The sequence below is a fragment of the Glandiceps talaboti genome, chromosome 10 (genome assembly GCF_964340395.1).
Source record: "Glandiceps talaboti chromosome 10, keGlaTala1.1, whole genome shotgun sequence".
NCBI lineage: Eukaryota > Metazoa > Hemichordata > Enteropneusta > Spengelidae > Glandiceps > Glandiceps talaboti.
This window is the reverse complement of record NC_135558.1, coordinates 366,365-390,200: the sequence shown is the minus strand read 5'-3', so window position 1 is coordinate 390,200 and position 23,836 is coordinate 366,365. Positions and strand designations below refer to the sequence as shown.

Here is a 23,836-nt window from a genome sequence, read left to right as displayed (position 1 = left end):
ATGTGGTGCTGGATCCATTGATTCCACTAGACGTGTATAGAATGTGGTGCTGGATCCATTGATTCCACTAGACGTGTATAGAATGTGGTGCTGGATCCATTGATTCCACTAGATGTGTGTAGAATGTGGTGCTGGATCCATTGATTCCACTAGACGTGTGTAGAATGTGGTGCTGGATCCATCCATTCCACTAGACATGTGTAGAATGTGGTGCTGGATCCACTGATTCCACTAGACGTGTGTAGAATGTGGTGCTGGATCCATTGATTCCACTAGACGTGTATAGAATGTGGTGCTGGATCCATTGATTCCACTAGACGTGTGTAGAATGTGGTGCTGGATCCATCCATTCCACTAGACATGTATAGAATGTGGTGCTGGATCCATTGATTCCACTAGACATGTGTAGAATGTGGTGCTGGATCCATTGATTCCACTAGACGTGTATAGAATGTGGTGCTGGATCCATTGATTCCACTAGATGTGTATAGAATGTGGTGCTGGATCCATTGATTCCACTAGACATGTATAGAATGTGGTGCTGGATCCATCCATTCCACTAGACATGTATAGAATGTGGTGCTGGATCCATTGATTCCACTAGACGTGTATAGAATGTGGTGCTGGATCCATTGATTCCACTAGATACGTGTAGAATGTGGTGCTGGATCCATTGATTCCACTAGATACGTGTAGAATGTGGTGCTGGATCCATTGATTCCACTAGATACGTGTAGAATGTGGTGCTGGATCCATTGATTCCACCAGATACGTGTAGAATGTGGTGCTGGATCCATTGATTCCACTAGACGTGTATAGAATGTGGTGCTGGATCCATTGATTCCACTAGACGTGTGTAGAATGTGGTGCTGGATCCATTGATTCCACTAGACGTGTATAGAATGTGGTGCTGGATCCATTGATTCCACTAGACATGTATAGAATGTGGTGCTGGATCCATTGATTCCACTAGACATGTATAGAATGTGGTGCTGGATCCATTGATTCCACTAGACATGTATAGAATGTGGTGCTGGATCCATTGATTCCACTAGATGTGTATAGAATGTGGTGCTGGATCCATTGATTCCACTAGACGTGTATAGAATGTGGTGCTGGATCCATTGATTCCACTAGACGTGTATAGAATGTGGTGCTGGATCCATCCATTCCACTAGATGTGTGTAGAATGTGGTGCTGGATCCATCCATTCCACTAGACGTGTGTAGAATGTGGTGCTGGATCCATTGATTCCACTAGACGTGTGTAGAATGTGGTGCTGGATCCATTGATTCCACTAGATACGTGTAGAATGTGGTGCTGGATCCATTGATTCCACTAGACGTGTGTAGAATGTGGTGCTGGATCCATTGATTCCACTAGATACGTGTAGAATGTGGTGCTGGATCCATTGATTCCACTAGACATGTATAGAATGTGGTGCTGGATCCATTGATTCCACTAGATGTGCATAGAATGTGGTGCTGGATCCATTGATTCCACTAGACATGTATAGAATGTGGTGCTGGATCCATTGATTCCACTAGACATGTATAGAATGTGGTGCTGGATCCATTGATTCCACTAGATGTGTAGAATGTGGTGCTGGATCCATTGATTCCACTAGATGTGTGTAGAATGTGGTGCTGGATCCATTGATTCCACTAGATGTGTATAGAATGTGGTGCTGGATCCATTGATTCCACTAGATGTGTGTAGAATGTGGTGCTGGATCCATTGATTCCACTAGACGTGTATAGAATGTGGTGCTGGTTCCATCCATTCCACTAGACATGTGTAGAATGTGGTGCTGGATCCATCCATTCCACTAGATGTGTGTAGAATGTGGTGCTGGATCCATCCATTCCACTAGATGTGTGTAGAATGTGGTGCTGGATCCATTGATTCCACTAGACATGTGTAGAATGTGGTGCTGGATCCATCCATTCCACTAGATGTGTGTAGAATGTGGTGCTGGATCCATTGATTCCACTAGACATGTAGAATGTGGTGCTGGAGCCATCCATTTTACTAGAGGTGTGTAGAATGTGATGTTGGATCCATTGATTCCACTAGACATGTGTAGGATGTGGTGCTGGATCCATCCATTCCACTAGATGTAGTAAGAGATCTTCAGATTCAAAATCCGATGGATAGCCTCTAGACTAAATAAGCCTTGGAGAAGAACATTTTTTGAATTTCAGCAATATAGAAAGGAGGATTGCAAGGGCCTTGAATTTCAGCAATATAGATAGGAGGATTGCAAGGGCCTTGAACAATGATATCAGTTACCGTATATAATAATAAATACATTGTCAAATGCCAATACCATAGAAGAGAAAGACAATTGTGTATTTTACACTTTTGTACATAGGATAGTAAGTTTATCTCATTCTTACAAGCCAGAGCAATATTTTTCCACTGATGCAAAGAAAACCTCTTCATGGTTCATGTTGGACAATGTTGTGAAAAGGCCTGTGCTTTTACAATGGTAGTTTGTCTGTCAACAAACATATTGTCAGTATGTAATAATACCAAGTTGATGTTGAAGTGCATATATCTACTCAACATCTTCCTTTACTGTATCTGTTTATTTTGTGATTTTCTTTCATTACCATGAGATGACTGCTACATCTCAGCCAATGATATTGGTGATTTCCATTCATTACCATAACTACTATATCCCAGCCAATTATGTTGGTGATATCCATTCAATTACCATGACTACTATATCCCAGCCAATGATATTGGTGATATCCATTCAATTACCATGACTACATATCCCAGCCAATGATATCCATTCATTACCATGACTACTTTATCTCAGCCAATGATGTTGGTGATTGTCATCTGTCCTGGTCTTTGATTACAGCTTCATCCCATGGACCATGAATATTGCTGCAAATATCCCAATAAAAATAATGTTACACATTTTAAAAGTGCCTTCTACAACAAATGTCATGATCATTGAGAGTGTTGCACATTTATTCACCCTGGCATGTTAACCCGCTATATGACTGCCTCAACTCACTGGAGAGCATGCAATCCACTGTAGCCTTCTGTAAAAGCATAGGATTAAACTCTTCTCACCACCTCTGTCCTATCAGGTGCCCTTTTATAGTAAAGCTGGGTATATGAGGAAAACTAGGTTCAAAGCTAAAGTACTATGACAAAACCATGACAACACATTCATCACAAACTACAGATGGTAATATCTTTGTGAGAAGATTCAAGTGCTAAGTTGGAAGAACAAAGTAACTCTTATGTACCAATTTCATTTAGAAAATGTGTTTGACTAATTTCAAATTTCGTGTAACATTTTGTGTAACATGTTCATAATCATTTAGGCAGTATGATACAACTGATATAATAGTAGTTAAAGCAAATCAGATAAAAACTCTACATTTAAAACAAACAAACAAACAAACAAACAAACAAACAAACAAACAAATAGTTACATTTAAAACTTACTTTTTATAAGGTTGAAGTTTGATCAACCAAAATGGAAACAGGAATGTGATTGACAGGTGGAGAAGCAGAAATAACACAGCACCAACTTTACTAACTGTAAACAAGGCTACCATAGCAACAGTTGCTAGAAGCCAAGTCACCGTCACTTGCGATGCAGGAATGTTACTCTGTAATAGACAGATAAAGATACAATATACTACATACTTTACATTTCATTTAACTTTAATCCAAATATTGGACCAGATTTAAACTGAATGCCTCCCGTAAGGGCCAAACTATAGATTGTTTGGTCTACACCCATTGTTTGAATACATAATTCTAAACTGTAGCTATTATACATCATGATGTACCACTTAATTGGAAAATTAATTATGTGAAACTAAATGAAATTTGAAGTTTGCAAAGTTAAAAAATTATGCTTGAATAAACTTGAATGAGAATCACTTCAGGACAGATGCACTAATTCACGCTTAATCGCAATATATAAAGAGACTCATGGATTCATACCAAACAACATTATTGAATGCCTTCAGTTGTCAAATACTTCACATTCAGTACATACCAGACAATCAAACATTCATAAATACAACATGATAACCACAAATAGATACTGTTATCGTCATTTTATTATATCCTAAAACACTGCCACTATGGAACTCACTACCTCAAGAAGCTCACTGTGCACCCAACCCAATTGGTGCTTGTACGTTTATGATACAGATACAGATATTAATAATGTGTTTCAGATCACCACTGAACTTTAACAAAAGTGTGTTTCTCACCTTAAATTGTCTCCTTAGTACAGGCAAGAGAGCAAAAACCTGCATAGCAAAGATGACAGTGGCAAAAGCATGCCATGGTGTTGGTAGTCTTGATGCTAGACATACAGACGCAAAGATTGCAGCATTTAGCGATAAAGCATTGGAGGCTCTGAAATCAAGAAAAACAATTTTTTTTGAAATCTATTTCAAGTGTATACACACATTTAATGATAATGAAATGTCTTTTAAAAAATGAAATCAATAAAAATACTGAAAACTGTAAATTTATGTATTTGAGTAAATAAATATTTGATCTCAATTTCAAAAAGATTCTTCTTATCCTGTGTGGATACATTTCTGCAATAAACAATTTCAAAAAATGGAAATTAAAATTTGACTGGGGTTCATATTTTCAGGAACCTTCTTAGGATGAAATAAATGTGATGTCTAAAATTTATTTAATGTGAAAAAATATGTATTAACAATTATTTGAAATCATAATATGTAAAAACATTTATTTTAGTATGTCTGTGTAATATGTGGTGTATAAAATGAGTGTTGAATGACACAAACTACATTTTTGTAATTGTATGATTTTATTGTTTTTAACAAAAACGTAACTGTAATATGAAGTGATTTCTCTCAAATACCTGGATTATTTATACACAAAGTAAATTCATGTGGTCATGGGCATGCAACTGTACTTCATTTTTGTGTTTGTTATTTCATGGTTCAAAGTCCATTGGAAATTTGTAGTCATAAGTTGACTTAACGCATCCAAACTAGTTGTCACCCTGTAAGAATCTCTTGACAACGTGAATGCTACATTCCATTGATCATTAGTCCTGGATAGGGGTGATGACACTCTATGCAAATATATGTTGACTATTAACATTTCATCTGTATGGGTTTACTACTGGCAGGTTGATTTTCTAATAGGGTCATATCAAGTTGAATTTTAACATTAAGTAATGTATTGTACATTTTTTCAAATGACCTATGAAGCTTAGCCTAACTAGTACAAACTATTTAAGGTGTGATCAAAATAGGTATGTTTTCAGTCACAATCAGAAATTTGCAGTAACTGTAGAGCAATGGGTACCTGTTGGAGTTTTAACTTTGGTTGCTGGAGGTGCTGTGGTACAACAGGATGCTGCTGTTGTGGAGAACCTAGGCCGGACTTCGATAAGGGGAAGACCCCATCAGTTCGTTGGCCTGACTGGATGACAAACATCCCTGAAGACACCTCAATTGGCAAGCTTTCTGTTCCTGGGACACATAATTCATGGACATTTGAAGGTTACGGTGGTTCCATAACTCAATGTCAAAGCTGGTCACTGTACGATCAGCTTGAAGCCGGTGTGCACTTTCTTGATATTCGCTGTCGACATTACAAAGATGGCCTCCCAATACATCACAGTATTATTTGGCAGCATGCCAATTTTCATGATGTTCTGAAAGAGTGTCTACGATTCTTAGATAAGTATCAGCGTGAGTGTATCATCATGCGAGTACGAGAGGAACACAAGGAAGACGATTGTACACGTACAATGAACGAGACTTTTCAAGAATTTCTGAAGGAGTATGACGACAAATATTTCTGGACTGTCAACAAAATTCCAACACTTGGTCAGGTACGTGGTAAAATAGTGTTTCTACAAGATTTTAGTGGTCCACCAGTTGGCATATGGTATCACGCACTTGAGATCGCGGACCAATGGGAAGTGAAAAGTACGTCTAACAGACACATCAATGAAAAGTGGGAAAATGTGGAGTCTCACATGAAGACAGCTCAGAACGGGAAACAGAAATTTTACCTAACATACTCCAGTGGTTCTAGCGTTCGGGCTCATCCTGATGATGTGGCTGAAAAGATGAATCCGTTAGTTTATGACTTTATGTTTGAAAATGAAGGAAAGCATAGATGGGGAATGATTGCTATGGACTTTCCAGGAGCAGATCTGGTCTACAAAATCATCCAGTCTAACTTTGAGTAACTGTAATAATAAGTGACTGCGAAAACTACAAAAAACCTGAGTGTTGATTGCATGCTGTCATGTCTAAAAATCTAGTTCTGACCAGTAAATTCCTGTGTTATACATCAAATGAACTTGAACATGTTCTCAATTTGTCATATTGATGGCACGTTGAAATGAATTGTTTTCCAATGTTTCTATCAAGTAATACAAGAGCCTATCTAGGGCAGAATACTTGAATACATTTTACTTTTTTTTGTCTCATTTCACATTCTTTGACTATAATCTAACATATGAACACTGAGCATTTCTCAGTGACTTTGACTGAAATAAAACATTGGCAGTGCTATAGCTGTTATCTGGACATATCATCATATTATGTTATGCTGTATAGTAATTTTGAACTCTGTGTGTTAATTTCATATTCATATATTTTGGCCAATCACTCAGCCTTCATCAGCTGTTCTGGTACATGGTTTGGTGGTGTAGACTTGCCCAATCATGGGTACAGCAAAGCTGGGTGATTTGGTTGAATAAACAATGTATAAGATCACAACTACTGCAGATGTGATTTCAGAGAAAGAAAGAACCTTTTTGCTGCCTCAATGTTATGAATTGGGTTTTTTCAGACTCAGTAAATTTAACTTTCTGTCATTTGGCAATTACCTTAAAGTGCACTGAAATCTGGAATCAATTTCTAAACTTAGAACTATATGTACAGATTGACTGTCAGCAACAGGAAGACAAGACAGACAGACAGACAGACAGACAGACAGACAGACAGACAGACAGACAGACAGACAGACAGACAGACAGAAAGGCAGACATGTACAGTGTAGACTGGTGGACAGATATAGACCAGTGTGTCTTTAACTTAGCTAATTTGACACATCAAGATTTGGTGTTCTCCTTTGTGATGACTCACAAGAAATGCCAGTTGTTCAGTGTCATTTTGAGTGGTATATGTAGATAGATAGATAACTAGACTAGCACACACACACACACACACACACACACACACACACACACACACACACACACACACACACAGGCATGCATTGCATACACACACACACACACACACACACACACACACACACACAGGCATGCATTGCATACAGATACGCACTAGTAAGACTGATGCTATGTCTTGTATGGTTACACAATGTTACAGTATTTTGATGTTCTGTTTGAATTTTTCCACAATCTGTTAAAAGCTCAATGTCACAAGCTAGCAAACTGAATCACTCATCAAGTCTCAAACTCTCAGCTTGGTGGTTTGAGATCAAATTTGTTACGTTGATCTTTGAGTAATAATTATGAATAAATGAAATCAAGAAAACATATAGGGAAACATTTTGATGTCATTATTTACAATAACATGGAGACTATATGTCAATCAGTCATTTTATTTGTATTTTATATTAACATATTTGTTAAGAACCTGATATGTGTTTATAATTCAAGATAGTTTATTTGCAAAGTTGTCTCTGTTTATTTTAGTACTAATTTTGATCTCAAAGTACAACACAATGTTACATCATATGATGTGAATGGGTCAGACAAAATACCACTCCTGATGTGTGGTAACCATACACAGTACAGTTTGAACTATCTACATGTAGGGGCTATCAATTGATAACTTGCATACATTGAGGACAGCTAGTGCATCTGTACAGATGTCCTGAAGGTCACTATCAAACTTATGATTATGTGTACATGTACAGGAATAACTGTTCTAATATTTCAAAAGCATTCAACTCTCATCAGAAAAATAATGCATACATATGACGACATGATCCTGTACATTCTCCTACCCCTATCATGTCATTTTCAATTTGGCATTAATTTGATAAAAAGATAATTGTGACATGGAAATGGAAATGACAAGAGTATGTCAACCAATTCTTTCTAATGGTACATCTTTTCTCTGTTTTTTCTAAGTCTTCATTGAGAGTAGATCTGATTAAACAAGTTTTTTGTTTTGTAAAGTACATTTTGCACTGATATTCTGAATTCATGTCTCGATTTGAAATAATGAAATAAATTGTTTTCCAACCACACTTAAGCAGTGTCCAAATCTTATAGTAGATTTAAATCACTCGTATTTCTAATGACTATACAAAGAGCAATTTTACAAGATTAATATCGATAATCATTAAAAATATAATGAAGGTACAATGTAAGACAGAAATGTGCTGATATGATAATACTGTGAAGAGGACATTGAGTTTTACACACCTAAGTTTCAAAGAATCTAACCTGTATACAACCTGATAGCAAGATCACAATTCCTTGGTACATTTTGTCTGTTATGAAATAAACATTTATATGTATTACAACTAAACAAAGACATGTGGGTGCCAATGGTTTGGTGTCTGCATTTTATAGTCTCCATGGTAGCACTTTAGTTCATTTCATTTAGACAAAATGTTGCAAATCTTGTGGTAAATTCGATTTTGCTATCTTAAATATAGTATGTGCAGTTTCTTACTGGTTTCTGTGTGGTTGTATCAGTCAGAGCCAGTGAATGGTAACTTGAAATGGGCTGTAAAAGTAGGTTTTATAGCACAACTTAACTGATAAGGTTCAGTAGTGCTATAGGCATGGAAAAGTGTGTGTGTGTGTGTGTGTGTGTGTGTGTGTGTGTGTGTGTGGGCATGTGCGTGTGTGTGTGTGTGTGTGTGTGTGTGTGTGTGTGTGTGTGTGTGTGTGTGTGTGTGTGAACAACTTATAAAGTCAAAAGCCGCTGGAATGATTCCCATGATATCTGGTGGGTATATTCCTATATTATTATCTATAAAGTTAGATGTTGGCCAACTTCTATGATACAACATGGTTACAATATTCTTACCTATAGTTTGGGCAAATGGATTCATTGTACAACTTGAAATGTAGAAGAGATTTTAATTTCAAGCTGCATTTCTCAACACATTTTGAATTAATGTCCCTGAAGAAATTCTGTTTAAAAAAAATTTTTGATTGTGGTGGCGTGCTTTTTACAAAGTGTCTATTGACCAGTTCGATGTCAGTAATGATTTACAGTCATTAGTTTTAATTTCCCATATCAAAATAATAACTTATTAACTAACACAGCTGTTTCTGAGGTCAAAGGTAACAAAAATGGAAAAATATATGTTGTGGGTGAAAAAAGAGCAAACACTGATAACTACATAGTAGTTCATTTATTAAAGAGTTACCTATTGGTTGATTTCATGATAAACAATACTCCTGATGTGACCTTCAACCAATCACAGTTGTGTTGACATACATTTTAACTATGATGAATACAAATACTGACACTCCATCAGAGTCCATCTGTTGATCAGTTCTTTGGTAAGTCAACTCGTTGCTGTAAACAGTATAACAGCTCAATATGGGTACGTCATCAAGCCAGCCTGCATATGATAAAGGAGATACTCCATCTGTTCGATGGCCCGACTGGATGACAAACATCTCTGAAGACACATCCATCACTGATCTCTCAGTACCTGGGACGCATAATTCATGGACTTTTGAAGGTTATGGTGGTGACATTACACAATGTCAAAGTTGGCCATTGTACGATCAACTTCAAGCTGGCGTACACTTTCTTGACATTCGCTGTCGACACTATAAAGATGGTCTCCCGATACATCATGGTATGGTTTGGCAACATGCAAATTTCCATGACGTTCTGAAAGAGTGTCTACGATTCTTAGATAATTACCAGCGTGAGTGTATCATCATGCGAGTACGACAGGAACACACAGAAGAAGAATGTACACGTACAATGAATGACACATTCAAGGAATTTCTCAAAGAATATGATGAGAATTATTTCTGGACTGTCAACTCAATTCCAAAGCTTGGACAAGTACGTCGCAAAATTGTGATTTTACAGGACTTCGGTGGTCCACCAGTGGGAATCTGGTATCACTCTTTAGACATAGCTGACCAGTGGGATGTAACTAGCACTCTCGACACTCACATCAATGAAAAGTGGGAAAATGTTAAAAGTCACATCCAGGAAGCTCAAAAAGGGCAGCAGAAATTTTATTTGACATACAGCAGTGGGTCAAGTGCCTTAGCTCATCCCGATTCCGTGGCACAAGAAATCAATCCATTACTCTATGACTTTATAATGAAAAATTCTGGAAAAAATCGATGGGGAATGATTGCTATGGACTTTCCAGGAGCAGATTTGGTTTATAAGATTATCCAGTCTAATTATGAGGCCTGAGTAACTCAATAAGTTTGCAAGTAACTCCAACTTTCCAACAAGTATGTTGAGATAAATCCATCAGGTGATAATAATCATAGTCACCCAACCATGAAACATTTTTCTAATCTCCAAAATTTACATTTACCATTATATAATGATTGAATTGTGTCGCTATGTTGAAATTATTTTATTTGGGAATGTTGGGAATTTATCAAAAGATAGATTCTTATTTATCATGACACATTGGAAAAATAATTGAAAAGGCTTATCTTAATATTTTGTCTGAAAATAAGATTATAAACATAAACACATTAATCTTAGACTATTTTTTTTATCAAGAATAAAGTCTAAAGAGAATGTAATTTTAATATTATCAATTCTCATCGGTTGTTAACATATTTGACAAAGCAAGAATAAAGTGAATGACAAAGCAATATAAACATAGACTTAGTAAATGTAGGCCAGGCTAGTGATAAAGACAATATTTTTCAAATCCATCATTTCCAAAATTGCTATGCATACTGAAGTAATTGTTTGTTGTAATTGGCAGAATACAGTAATTTAGAAGTCTTCAAGAAACCTTTTTGATTCAATTGGCTGTACAATGTTTTGTATTGAATAAAGAATCTTCAAAAGTCTATTGGTATGTGCATTTGATATAAAACTGAAATCATCACTGTTCCATCCACATTATCCTTTAAAAAGAATTGTTTTCCCTATGCGGGGACTATACATGTATAAGTTCAAAGTTATTTTTATAAACCAATCATTCAGTTTTAAGTGTATTCAAATTAATATTCAATTGAAATCAAGTTGCATATTTTCTTAAACTTCACTGCAGTGCAAAGCCATCAAAGAGTTTTATAACAGTTTAGACAATGATCAAAAACCTTCAATTTTGGGCTGAGGGACAAGATATACTAGTATATGATGTAAATGTTCAAAAATAACAACCTTTCACACAAGCTATGCTATGTGTGATTTTTTGTTTTGTTTTTCCATTCTTTCATACACCTCTGTTGTATTCATATTCCGTTGGAGTGTGGTTTTATCATATCAACACAGGACATGATAGTCTTAGTAAATAAAAGAAACCCAAGATGAAGTGGTTGTTGAGATTGAGATCCAATATATTATGTAACTGTACATGTTGAAACTCTTGACTAGAAGTACATATCACTATGCAAGTACACATATTTCGTGCTAAACATTTCATCTCCACACTTGATTATGAGAGTGGATAATTTAGCTTAGAGGAAAGGCTAAAGCCTGAAATATAAGCCTTTCAAAAAATATATTTGGACTGCCGACACCAATATTGCATGATTTAGTGAACATACAGTTGCATACATGCAGTTTTTGGTTATATACTGGTACATGGAATGCAATGAGATATAAACTATGTACATGTAATATACTGTACGATCATTTCTCATTTTCACATGCCAGCAATGGAGAACCATGAGTGTATCACCAGGTATATCAGAAATAATCTGATTGGTTGTAATGTACCACTATAAAAAAACTGAATAACCATTTATAATTATGCACTTGATGACAGATATGAACCACAGCCTCCAAATGGTGTGTTGTACTGTTGCTGCAAAGAGGTCTGTGGTCTATAATATCATTTGAAAGCAAAGATGTTTTGATAAGACTTGGCTGTTCATGAAGTATGGTTAATTTTCACTAGTAGAAAAATCCTCTATTTTAGGCTTGTGGGACTTTGGCTGTCACTAAATTTCATGTCATTTAACCCCTTATTTTTACTTTTAAATTATATGTATATATGCACCTGTATCGTGTGTGGTAACAAATTGTTATTTGTTTTTGCTGGTTTTTTTACTTGATCACAAGTTCTCTATTTTGAAGAGTAAGTCGATACATAAATAAATAAATAAATAAATAAATAAATAAATAAATATGAATATGAATATGAATATGAATATGAATATGTCATTACCTACTCTCATCTTATGTGCTGAGACAAGGAAATGTTGTAACTGAAATGTTTATGGGTTTGATAGCTTCACTTTAGTCTACAGATTAAAATCTTAGGTTTCAATGAGCAAGCTGAGCATTGTTCATAAATACAATTTACTGGTATGTATAGTATAATTTGCACCCAAGACTAGAACCCTGTATGCACAAAGCACACAGACAGGCATGTTGCATAATATTGTATGACAACATGGTACAAAGAGTAACTGAAAATCAAAAAAACTTGGTTTAGTTGTTATTAAAATGGCCATATAGATGAGAATTTGGTATTTATTTTGGATTTTTATTTGATAAAACAGCTTCACTATGTTTTTCTACTTGAAAATATAAAGCGAAATAACATATACTAAGTCCACGTTCATAACTCACTACATTGCAAAAAGATGCAAAAAGTGTAAAAAGTTTGTTATTGTACGTACAATAACAAACCTTTTACACATTGTTCAATGTTTTGCAGTTTATTGAGTATATCTATTGAGTAAAATAAAATATTAATATTACTCACATGGCACCAGTACTTCCATAATCATAGAATAAAAGATTACCAAGAAACATAAACACCTGGAGAATAAAATATAAAAAGAAACAGAAAATTGAAAGAAATACTGCATTGTTTTAAACAGATCAGTTAGTTAGATTAGATTATTCTAATGTGATATACATTTGTAGATATGTTCAAAGCTTACTATACAAAAGCTTACACTTACTTCTGGATTTTATGAATTCTGGTTGTGTAAGTATCATTGCGCCCTCTATGCTTATTTGATGCATTGCTGACTCAGTAATTTCCTGCACAAAAATTTTCTGTTCCCCTATTGTTTTCTATGTAGGGTGACTCCCATGAGAACCCAGAGTTTGTATATTGTGTTCCTATACTGCACTAAAAGTGCTTTACAGTTATTACCCCAGGCATGCACCTATAATAGCAGAACAGCCCTTTTATATTTCAACTCCTTTGGGAGCAAGCATAGAGTTCATTGCAGCCTCTGTTGGTATATAGTACTAAATCTTCACATAGCAACCTTTGTCCTACCAGGTCCACATTTCTACAGTTGGGCTGATGAGGGCACAATCATGGTTGAAATCTTACCCAAAAAGAAATAGATGGTGGTGGTGGTGGTGGTGGGAGTGGTAGTGGTAGTGGTAGTGGTAGTGGTAGTAGTAGTAGTAGTAGTAGTAGTAGTAGTAGTAGTAGTAGTAGTAGAGGTTGTAATGTGAATGCTTTAATCCTATAGGCTTATAAAGGCTGCAATGGATTGTATGCTCCCCAGGGAGTTGAGGAAATATGAAGGGTCGTTGTGTCGCTATAGATCCAAGCCAGGGTTAATAATAGTAAAGCGCTTTGAGTACCCAGACTGAGTGGGAAAGCGCTATGTAAAAACCAACATTATTATTATTAAAACTGAACAAATATTGTCTGTCTGTCTCTACTATTCCAAAAGTAAAACAAAACAAAACAAAACAAAACAAAACAAAACAAAACAAAACAGAAAGCTTCTAAAAACAGAACCTGACCATCACAGGAATCATGCAGTTCTGTTGATTGCATACTTACTGTCATTGCATAGATTGTGTCTGTACTAATTGAATCTGTTAAGGTTTTCAATATGGGTGACAGTCCAAATGTTACTGTCAAAAACAAACATACAGACTTAATGTCATCCAGTCCTGCAAAGGAAAGCAGAAAATTGTATGTAGTATCAAAACAGATGAAACTAGAGGACACTTTGTCAATGTGGTTAATTTATTCAGATACTTTTAATATCAACCAAAGAATACAAGACCTTAAGAGATTACAACTATTAAATTACAAAGAATATATATCTATTGGTAGTGTGCTTCTCTGTGTTATATTCTATACTGCCAACAATAACTAAAGTCTAAACAATTACAACTATTAAATAACAAAGAATATATATCTATTGGTACTATGCTTCTGTGTTATATTCTATACTGCCAACAATACCTAAAGTCTATACAATTAATTCACACCATGATTCAATATATCACAATTATGTGACTAGTAGTACTAAAATGAAAGTGTTACTGATCACCATGGAAACTTACGTGTTCTTCCACTTTGTTGTTTTTCTCTCCCTCTATCAATAACATCATAGAGAATATAACCTAGAATTGTCATTGTGCCACTCAGGGTCAGTAAGAATTGAGGTGTAAGAACATCTTCCTCCATGTAAATAAATGCAACTATGAATACACAGATACTAATGGAACAGAAAGAGAAATATACATAAGATATAATTAGGATATTTTCATATATGAAAGGTCAATAATAAATTATAACTTTTGTCATTTTAGATATGTTATGGATGCTCAGTATAAAGGCAACCATACTTAATTCTATATTTCTCATGACCCACCAGCCCCATATTTCTCATGACCCACCAGCCCTATATTTCTCATGACCCACCAGCCCTATAGAGAGAGAGAGAGAGAGAGAGAGAGAGAGAGAGAGAGAGAGAGAGAGAGAGAGAGAGAGAGAGAGAGAGAGAGAGAGAGAGAGAGAGAGAGAGAGAGAGAGAGAGAGAGAGAGAGAGAGAGAGAGAGGAGGGGGGGGGGGGGGGGGGGGAAGGGAGAGAGATGTAATTGCTACAGTGAGATAATAGAGAAAATACAAACCTACTGAGTTGTTGGGATACCACACCGGATTCAATTATAACATTCCATAACTCATATGTCCTGATATTGACTAGATAGGTGGAAAAAAGAATGAGAAATCTAGACATGATAATATCATCAATATGAAACAGGGTTGGTAAAAATGTACTAAACAAAACAACATGACTTACCTGTAATTGTGTTATATGAGTGTTTTATTGTGTTTGTTATATAGTAGTACAATGGGGTAATGATAAATTTTGTAATGTCCCACAAAAAAATAAGATGACCCAGAAAAATGAAAGTCTTGGGACACAATGTCCCACTCTGAGAAAAAGCTGGCTGCAACACTGAATATTATCCAAATACCATCACAATGAACATGCTCGTTTCAATCTTATAGTGATATATGTATGCAAATATCAAATATAAAGATTGTCAAAAATAAGCCTTTGGAAGAAATCCACCAATCCCCCCCCCCCCCACACACACACATATGTAGTCATCCACATTTGTTATGACTGCAAATATATCATCACTGAATGGTCCATACAAATAACAAATGAGCACTTAAGTTATTCCCATGATTTTCAGGGGTTCAAAAGTAAACTCATCAGCAAACACACAAAAGTCTTCAGATTGACATCAATGTCAAAGAATAATAGAATAATTACAAATACAAATGTAGTGACATACGATTCTTTTTCATTTCATCCAGAAAGGACTCGTCGACGTAATTATCAGGTTTGCCTTGATTATCATAGAGTACTTTCTTCCACCCGGTATCCCCTGTTCCTGTTGTCATGGTGACGTGAGTAAACTGATCAAACCTGGCGGCTTCCAAGTTGCTGTTGATAAGCACTGCACTGTCTCGATTAGATATGAGAATGTTTTTTCGTCTGCACGACTGTCACCTCATAATGTCCATTAACTCTACTCTGCGTGACACTTCTGACTTCGAATTTTACAGAAATCGAGTGGATTACATGTGCAATCAAATGAATGTGTTTTAGAGTTTTCAAAACTGATAAAACACTGATAAAATAAAATTGTCACCGTATCAATCAAGAAAAACAACTTCCTGTAATGTTTAAATGTCCGTTGTTTCGATTCTCCACCAGCAGCCCTTGCTTAGGTGGAGGAAAGATATGTCGCGGAACAAACACTTGCTTGGTTTCTATTTGAGTGACGTCACACCTTGACAACAGCTAGAACAGTGCGAAGGTTGAAGACGGTCATACCTTTAAAAACACGTATGTTGGCTAAACAAGCAATAATTTTCGCAAATTGACTGTCTTTTCGACATTCTGAAGGATTTAAGTTGATATTCAACCCGACCACTGCCGAGTTATCGGCATGGTTGTTGCGATTTCACGTTTTTGAGAGACTACGTCAGTGCAGTCACATATCGATTGGACTGCTGTGTAACTTGTAAGTCAGTTTTGATCACACCAGGATATAAATAATCATCGGACAAAATGCCACCAAAGAAGAAAGGCGGAAAGAAGAAGGGGAAAAAGAGTGGAAAGAAGAGTGGTAAAAAGTCAGCTCGCGCATCCTCTGCGCCATCCAGCGAGAATTTGTCTGAGCTGAGCAAAGAATTCTTCCTGATTCAGATACGCGATTTGGAGAACCGATTGTTTAGGTAAGAGTGGCAGCCATATTTTTTTGTCCTCTAGCAGTGGTGGCACTGCGTATTTCAACAAAAGACCAACAGAAGAAAACAAATTAACATTCATTACACTTGGACTTATTTTGACACCTTTTGTTGCACGTCAAAAAATCACAAAAAGCCAGAGTCATACACCACGTCTTTCCTTGATTTTATATAGGGCTTCTTTTTTTGTATGTGTTTGTTTACACTTTACTTCTCATAAATTAAGATTAAATAAAATTTGTGTATTTCTGTACAAATATTGATGCGTAAATATCAACGTAATAATTATTTATATACCAGTACATGAATTTACCTTTAATACTCATTATTAAAAGTCTTACAACTAAATATTTCAAAACAAATTATTTTTCCAGCAGATTCTAGTTCTATATTTTACTTCTAGCTAATGTCATCACCAGCAACACAGACTTATTTTTATAATTGTGACAGAAAAATACACAATAAATCATTTTAATTGTTAAATGAATATCAAAATATGAAAACAAATGGCGAGTTTGCGGATTTTGAAGTATTAATATGGATATGTGATTCTAATGTGTTACAATGATCATTCTCTACTACTGTCTCATTGTCATACAGGTATCAGAAAAAGTGTGATGAACTTGAAGTGTCCAATGGAGAGTTTAAATCCCAGTATGATCAGATGGCACAAGACAAGAAAGAAATTGTGACTTTCTTAAAGAAACAACTGGAGCAACGTGGTGATGAGATAGCAGACTTGAATGACAGATTAGTAGGACTTCAACAAGCTAAGGATGCAGAGAAAGATGCATATGAACAACAACTAACACAACTTAGAACAGAGTTCCAAGAAACTAAAGATCAACTCACATCAGAAAATATGATTCTTGGTAAGTGTATTTTATCACTCAGATTACACACAGGTAGTCTTGATGTTATGTAGTCTCTATCATTACAAGAATTGGGAACAGTGGACTGTCTGTACAAGAGATACACATTATTATCATTCATGCTAAGGAATTGGAATTAGGGTTAGGACAATTCACGGTAGTAATGAGGTTAGATTCCCTAGGATAATTCTGACACGTATTGACTTGAGTGGATTCAGTGTGATGTCCCACATCATCATCTTTCCTTACGTTATGATATAGTAAGTGATTTTGATATCGAAGCATTCTCCTTACAGATACATATTTGAATATGTCTCATACTCCAACAATTCATAAAAGACAATGAAGGATGACAACTTCAATATACAGGTATATTCTCCACAAGTAGGTCTTCTGTGGTAAATTACATTTTTTTCTCTGTATCACCTCACTTTCTTAAGTTTTAACTTTGACAATTTTTTGTTTGAATCAGGTGGTAAACTAGCATCACTTGAAGAGTTTAAAGTACAGAAAGAAGACTTGATGGCTAAGTTTGCTCAGATGGAAGAAGAATTAGAAATACAGAAGAATGATCACAAAGATGTCATTTATTCCTTGGAAAGAAAAGCTGTTGTTGATAAAGACAGGTAAAATTATCGTGTAATTTGACAAAAAAATTACTATAAACCTGTCATAGTTTAAGACTAAGTAGAAAAGACTTACGTACCATCATCATGTGGTAAATGAGAGCTGTGAATCCCAGCAAAAGTAATGTTTCTATTTTGATAACAGGATACATGTAGCAGTGTTTTTGATCCTTCTTTACTGAGATAGCATTTTATTATATGGGTTTCAGAAACAGAAGAAAGACAAGATTTAGCAAAGGAATGATCAGAAAGGATGGATGGGTTGGGTTATACAGTACAGTTTACAAAAGTACAAATGATAAATTAACTAATAATAACCCTTTGATATTTACCCCTGAAATACCTCAATTTATGAATAACAAGGAAGATAATGATAGCTAGCTTTATCTTAATCTTAATAATAAATAATATGATCATTTTCATATTGTGCGATAACATTTTCCATTGATGTTGTCTACATGTACATAGAAATTAGTACATTTGAATAGACTACATAGAAAATCAATTAATGGAGTACGATGGGCATCAAATTATGGTTTTACTATTTATTGATCTTTATTTTGAAGATTTTCAGTTTACAAAAGTTAAAAATAGTGATTACAAGCTATGGAAATACTCCTTGCCCACCCTCCCCACATTAGTTGGATAGTTATGTCAGTCTTTCTAATCTGATCATCATGTTTTTTCTTGCGTGTAGGTTGAAGAAAGAAATGGTACAAAGGGTCAACCAGGTTGCTGCAGAGTTTCGTAAGGTATCCAATAAACAGATGGCTGACACCACCAAGAGGACAATAAGAGAGAATGTCAGCATCAATGCACAGCTGGCTAAGATGTCAGATAAAACCATGGAAATGATTCAGGAAAATGATGATATTAGAACAAAGGAGAAAAAGATGAAACAACAAATTGATATGCTTGAAACAAATGAAAAAGAACTGGCAAAGAAGAACCACAGTAACCAAAAGGTATGAAAATCTCCCCTCATAACAGGACTAGTAAAGCTTCAATTATTCATGTGATTTCATTTCTCCATTATTATAACAAACAGCAAGTAAGCCAGACTTTTTACCCAGTCATCATGTGTATGAACAAGGAATCTGCCATGTCAAATTTTCTACAATGGGTCACAAGTTGGTTCTCATGTTGTCCAGTGAATTGCTGGCCCTGTGTATGTACTCAGTTGTAGTTGTTAGCCTGATCACTTGCAATGAATTGCTCACTGAATTACCTAATGTACCTTTGCCTTTAGGTATTCCAAATAGTAGAATGTAAACATAGCTAATATTAATCATTTTACAGAATCAGATAAAGATATATCATAATTTGAAAATAATAACCAAATTCTATTTCACTTAAGTGCTATTGTGGGTACTTTATCATGTATTTGCATGTGTGTTTGCAGTATATTCTTCCTCATTTCACTTGTGAAAGTAGAGCTTCAAACAACACCTCAACAAACTGTCAATGTAAACACCCCAGGTATAGAATTCTGTTATATTATAATATTAGCCAGACTTCTGAATTCTCTGTATCTGAAATAGAATATTCCTACCTAGGCACATCATAAAAATTACAAACATTCAGTTTCTTGGTTGACACCATAACTTCCGCTCCACATGCTTCACATGTATTACTATAGGCATGCATGAGAATAAGTTCTCATTCTTGTTCTACTTTGACCCTCTAGCATGAAGTAAAATGCTATTGCAGGTACCAAGAATTGACAACTTAATTTTCTTCTATACCACAAGGTAATAAGAATGTTGACAGAGAAAGCTAAGCAGCAAGAAGCTGTATTAGCAGAGTATGAAATGAGAGAACAAGAATACCAAGATTTGGAAGCTGAGGCTATGTTATTACGACAACAGTCAGAAAGCACTCGTGAAGAACTCAGTGCAATTGGACAAGAGAATGAAGAGTTACAAGAGTTTTTAGAAAAGATTGTTATTGCCAGAGAGAAAATAGAGAAAGAGAAACAAGCTTTGGATAAAATACTCCAAGAAGCTGCATACTCACTGCAGTTGATTCTGATGGTGAGTGATGGATAACAGAAAGTAGTGTTACATTCAGTAGTAAACTCTTTTACAACAGTTTGCAATTTGTATATACATATGTTGTGCAATTTTTTCATGATTTCGTACGGACCTGTGGGTCCGGGTTCTTTTCAACTTGTATGGGGTGTTAGTTTCCAAAAATCATTGAATAGTAAATTATCCTGTCGAACTTTATATAGAAATGAAAAAAGTCACATTTCTATTTTCATTAATGACGTATGTACCCAGAGTCATAAACATTCATTCTCACAGCATTTCTTTACTTCACAGTGACTGTTTTGATTTTAAACTTTCCACAACTATGTTATAATATTGGGAGAAAACTGGACACATTGTAAAATCTCTGTAATCCTTCATGGTGTAACTGAAATGTCTTTCTTTCATAATACTTGTAGACTAAGACTAAAGAAGAAATGGAAGCCGATGAGTCCGATTACGATGAAATCTCAGCTCGTGATGGTATGCTTGAAAATCTGTTAGTTATTTTGAACAGTGCTGCTGCCATAGGTGTGGGTCCAAGACCATCAGAGTTTGCTAAAGAAAAGAAACCAACTTATAGAAAGAGTGCTAGTCCATTGCCAGGTAGTGGAAAAGGACTACAGAGGGGGTAAGTGTTGCCTTACACATGAAATACTTTGAGTTGGAGAATTTGGTAGCACTGTGGAACTTACATGAAACTTTAAGTCATACTATGAAGCAATGAACACAAACTTTACAGACATGTGAATATACATGTGTAACAGTAGTGTTTTCCCCCACAAATAATAACAATGATGGGAGTTTGTTCTTCAGATGAAATGTTAAAATATTAGTAATTAAATCAACTTCTATTGTTTGTGAGAAATGCTAGAAGGGCATTCTTTTCTATAAAGGCCTGGGCAGAACCCTGAACTGTCAATGAAATGTTGTTGAGTTATGATACAGTCACTATTGCTAAAGATGCAGAGTCTAGATGTAACTGTTTTGCTGTCTTATTTTGTTTGTATACAGTTCAGATCTGAAGTAAGTCTATAACCTTATAGTAAATCATGTTAAAATAATATGATTATTCTCCTGTTTTGCAGACAAGTACCTTTGTCTCCCATAGCAAGGCAGGCACCAATACCTCACTATAAACTAGGTGATTTAGGACTTGTACCCAGACCCAAGGATATTACACTGTTATCACAAGCAGCTAGAGCTCTATCACCTACAAGTAAACTCAATAGATTACGTGGAGTTAAAACCAGGTCTGTTGGAATACAGACAACCAGTGGACCAAAGGTTAGTCTTTCATTTTTCTGTTTTCTCTTATCATAAACCATTCACCTCTTCAGAACAAAATTATTTGAAGACAAATTTGCAGTACATGCATTATGATACAAATAATCATCAATATTGAATGAAAAAATGAAAACGTTAGGTTGATGTAATTATAGTAGGTGTGTATTTATTGTATCTTTGCTACATTTATTAATACCAGAATGAACCATACTCAAAGATGTATGGAGTATTATTAATAATCTTTCTAGCCTATCATAAGGTATATTATTACATGTATAACTGACTGTAGAATACAATATATAATGTTTACAAGCAAATAGGATACAAACCAAAATGTGAATTTTTCTTTATACTTTATATACTTTATTATGTACATTAATTTTAAAAGCATGGTTATTTGTTTGTGTTTTTGAAATCAAAATACTGCAGTAATGCCCTATTATATCAAACAGTCGTCTTTTGTTCTGACCAGTTTCTAAAAATTTAGTCATTTGGCTGTCCAGTGCTGCTGAGCGTTACACTCTGGATTAAGGGTCACTACTTTATTTTGAGATTTTATTTTATTAAAATTTTGAAGTTTTACCTACATTAATTCATAGCATTGGTTTTACTGTATGAAGTGTCTCATTGAATGGTGGAGTTTGTACTTATGATGATTTATAGCATTGGTTTTACTGTATCAGTGAAGGAGTTTGTACTTATGATGATTCCTGTTATTTTCTCTCTGTAGGCGGTGTTCTATGCAGACCAGTTACTGGCCCAAGTTCCATCAGATACCCATGCAGCCCTAGTAAAAGAGTTTTCTGTAAAGGAAGTACCACAGCTAGGCCCAGTTCACTTGAAAGGAAAGAAGCTAGCAACACATTGACATGTATTGTCTGTTACAGAATTGTAGAAAATATCAAATAAAAAAGAGAGAAAACTTTCACTAGCTTGAACTCTGAACTCAGTTGAATGACAGAAATTAGGAACAAATTGACCAGTTGTGTCTGTTATGAAGTCATGGAAAATATAAAATAAAAGCCAACAGCTTTCACTTACTTAATCTCCAAACCATGCACTGCTAATGTGCTATCTGTGGAGTATGAAGTGTTGTACACTTATCATTGATGTAAAATTTCAGCACTTGAGTTCATCTGTTGAGATAAGTATCCTTACCACTAGCTTGAACTTTGACCTTTGTAATATGAAGTGTTGTACAGATAACACTTATCATTGATTTAAAATTTTAACAGCTAAATTCCTCCTGTGAGATAAGTGTCCTTAACACTGTAATCTTGTTTTAAAATGCAAAAGTTATGCTGTATATTTTGACTGCTTTGTAAATAAATCCATATCTGTGTGTCTACAATTATAGACTAGTTGTATCACTTTGCCATATTGATCAGGTAAATTTTGGTAATATCTACAAATTGTGTTATTGTCTGGCGGGAAACCTTGTAAATTTGTACAGTGTATGGCAGTGAGAGGGGTACAAGAGTAACGGTTTTGTATTCAAAGACAATTGTACTTTTCTCACAAATCTTTTGAGCGGCATCATTTTATATATACATGGTGTTTTTAACTGTGCCTTCCATTTTGTTGGAATATTAAAAGGACTATTTTCAAGATATGTTTGTTTGTGGCTGATTTACACCACTCCAGGAAGTAAAGACATTTTCATAGACTTTGGATTTGTGAGATTAATTAAATTTCACATGATTCAAGGCCAAGAAATATCAAATTGAAATCTGTTTCACATTCATTGTCCTAGTAATGATTCAGTGTGGCCTCATGGGAGTTAGCTGACATGTATTAGAGGAATAATATCTGAAGGTAATACAATGTATTAAGCACTTATGACTCATGAATACTTATTGTTCATCCAATGCATATGTACACCTGCTGACTCCCACTAGGCAAGATTTGATCTGCTAAAATGGTCACAGGACAACGAATATGAAACAAGATTGAATATTGGGTTTCTTTGCAATTTTAAAATCATGAAATGACTCTCCAGAACCCAAAGTTTACAAGAATGTTTTTATTTTCTGAAGTGGCGTCCGACTTTCACTTTGATGGTATGATAGATCTCTGTGCTGTGTGTGGAGATTTTGATTTGAAATACTGTTTTATATATTGTGCATGGCAATAAAAAAACATTCCCCTACTTTGGTAACTGGTTTATGTTCATCAAGATATCAAACAGTTGCACCATTACAAGAAATAGGAAATCATCAAACATGAAACTATTACACATATACTTTGTTTTTTTTATAACATACTTTATTGTCCAGCATTAAATCTGTCATTTTGTATAAAAACACATTCTAATGTGATACTCTACCAACCAACA

General features: G+C 35.2%; 2 protein-coding genes across 2 annotated transcripts; one reads left to right on the top strand and one right to left on the bottom strand.

The window, feature by feature from the left end:
• Window positions 1-2,531: 2,531 nt before the first annotated feature.
• On the bottom strand, window positions 2,532-15,834 carry LOC144441225 (phosphatidylinositol N-acetylglucosaminyltransferase subunit C-like). The gene is made up of 8 exons (XM_078130781.1): window positions 15,726-15,834; window positions 15,051-15,120; window positions 14,481-14,635; window positions 13,969-14,081; window positions 12,919-12,974; window positions 4,254-4,401; window positions 3,472-3,638; window positions 2,532-2,898 (listed from the first exon to the last, which is right to left on the bottom strand). Exons 1-8 carry the CDS (start codon window positions 15,832-15,834, stop codon window positions 2,847-2,849), a joined length of 870 nt encoding a protein of 289 aa, XP_077986907.1. The 3' UTR covers window positions 2,532-2,846.
• Window positions 15,835-16,237: 403 nt separating this feature from the next.
• LOC144441120 (cilia- and flagella-associated protein 157-like) lies at window positions 16,238-23,606 on the top strand. Its single transcript, XM_078130650.1, has 8 exons — window positions 16,238-16,674; window positions 17,287-17,558; window positions 18,031-18,184; window positions 18,882-19,149; window positions 19,936-20,217; window positions 20,634-20,845; window positions 21,303-21,501; window positions 22,232-23,606. The coding sequence occupies exons 1-8, from the start codon at window positions 16,508-16,510 to the stop codon at window positions 22,367-22,369; spliced, it is 1,692 nt and encodes a 563-aa protein (XP_077986776.1). The 5' UTR covers window positions 16,238-16,507; the 3' UTR covers window positions 22,370-23,606.
• The last annotated feature ends 230 nt before the right edge of the window (window positions 23,607-23,836 follow it).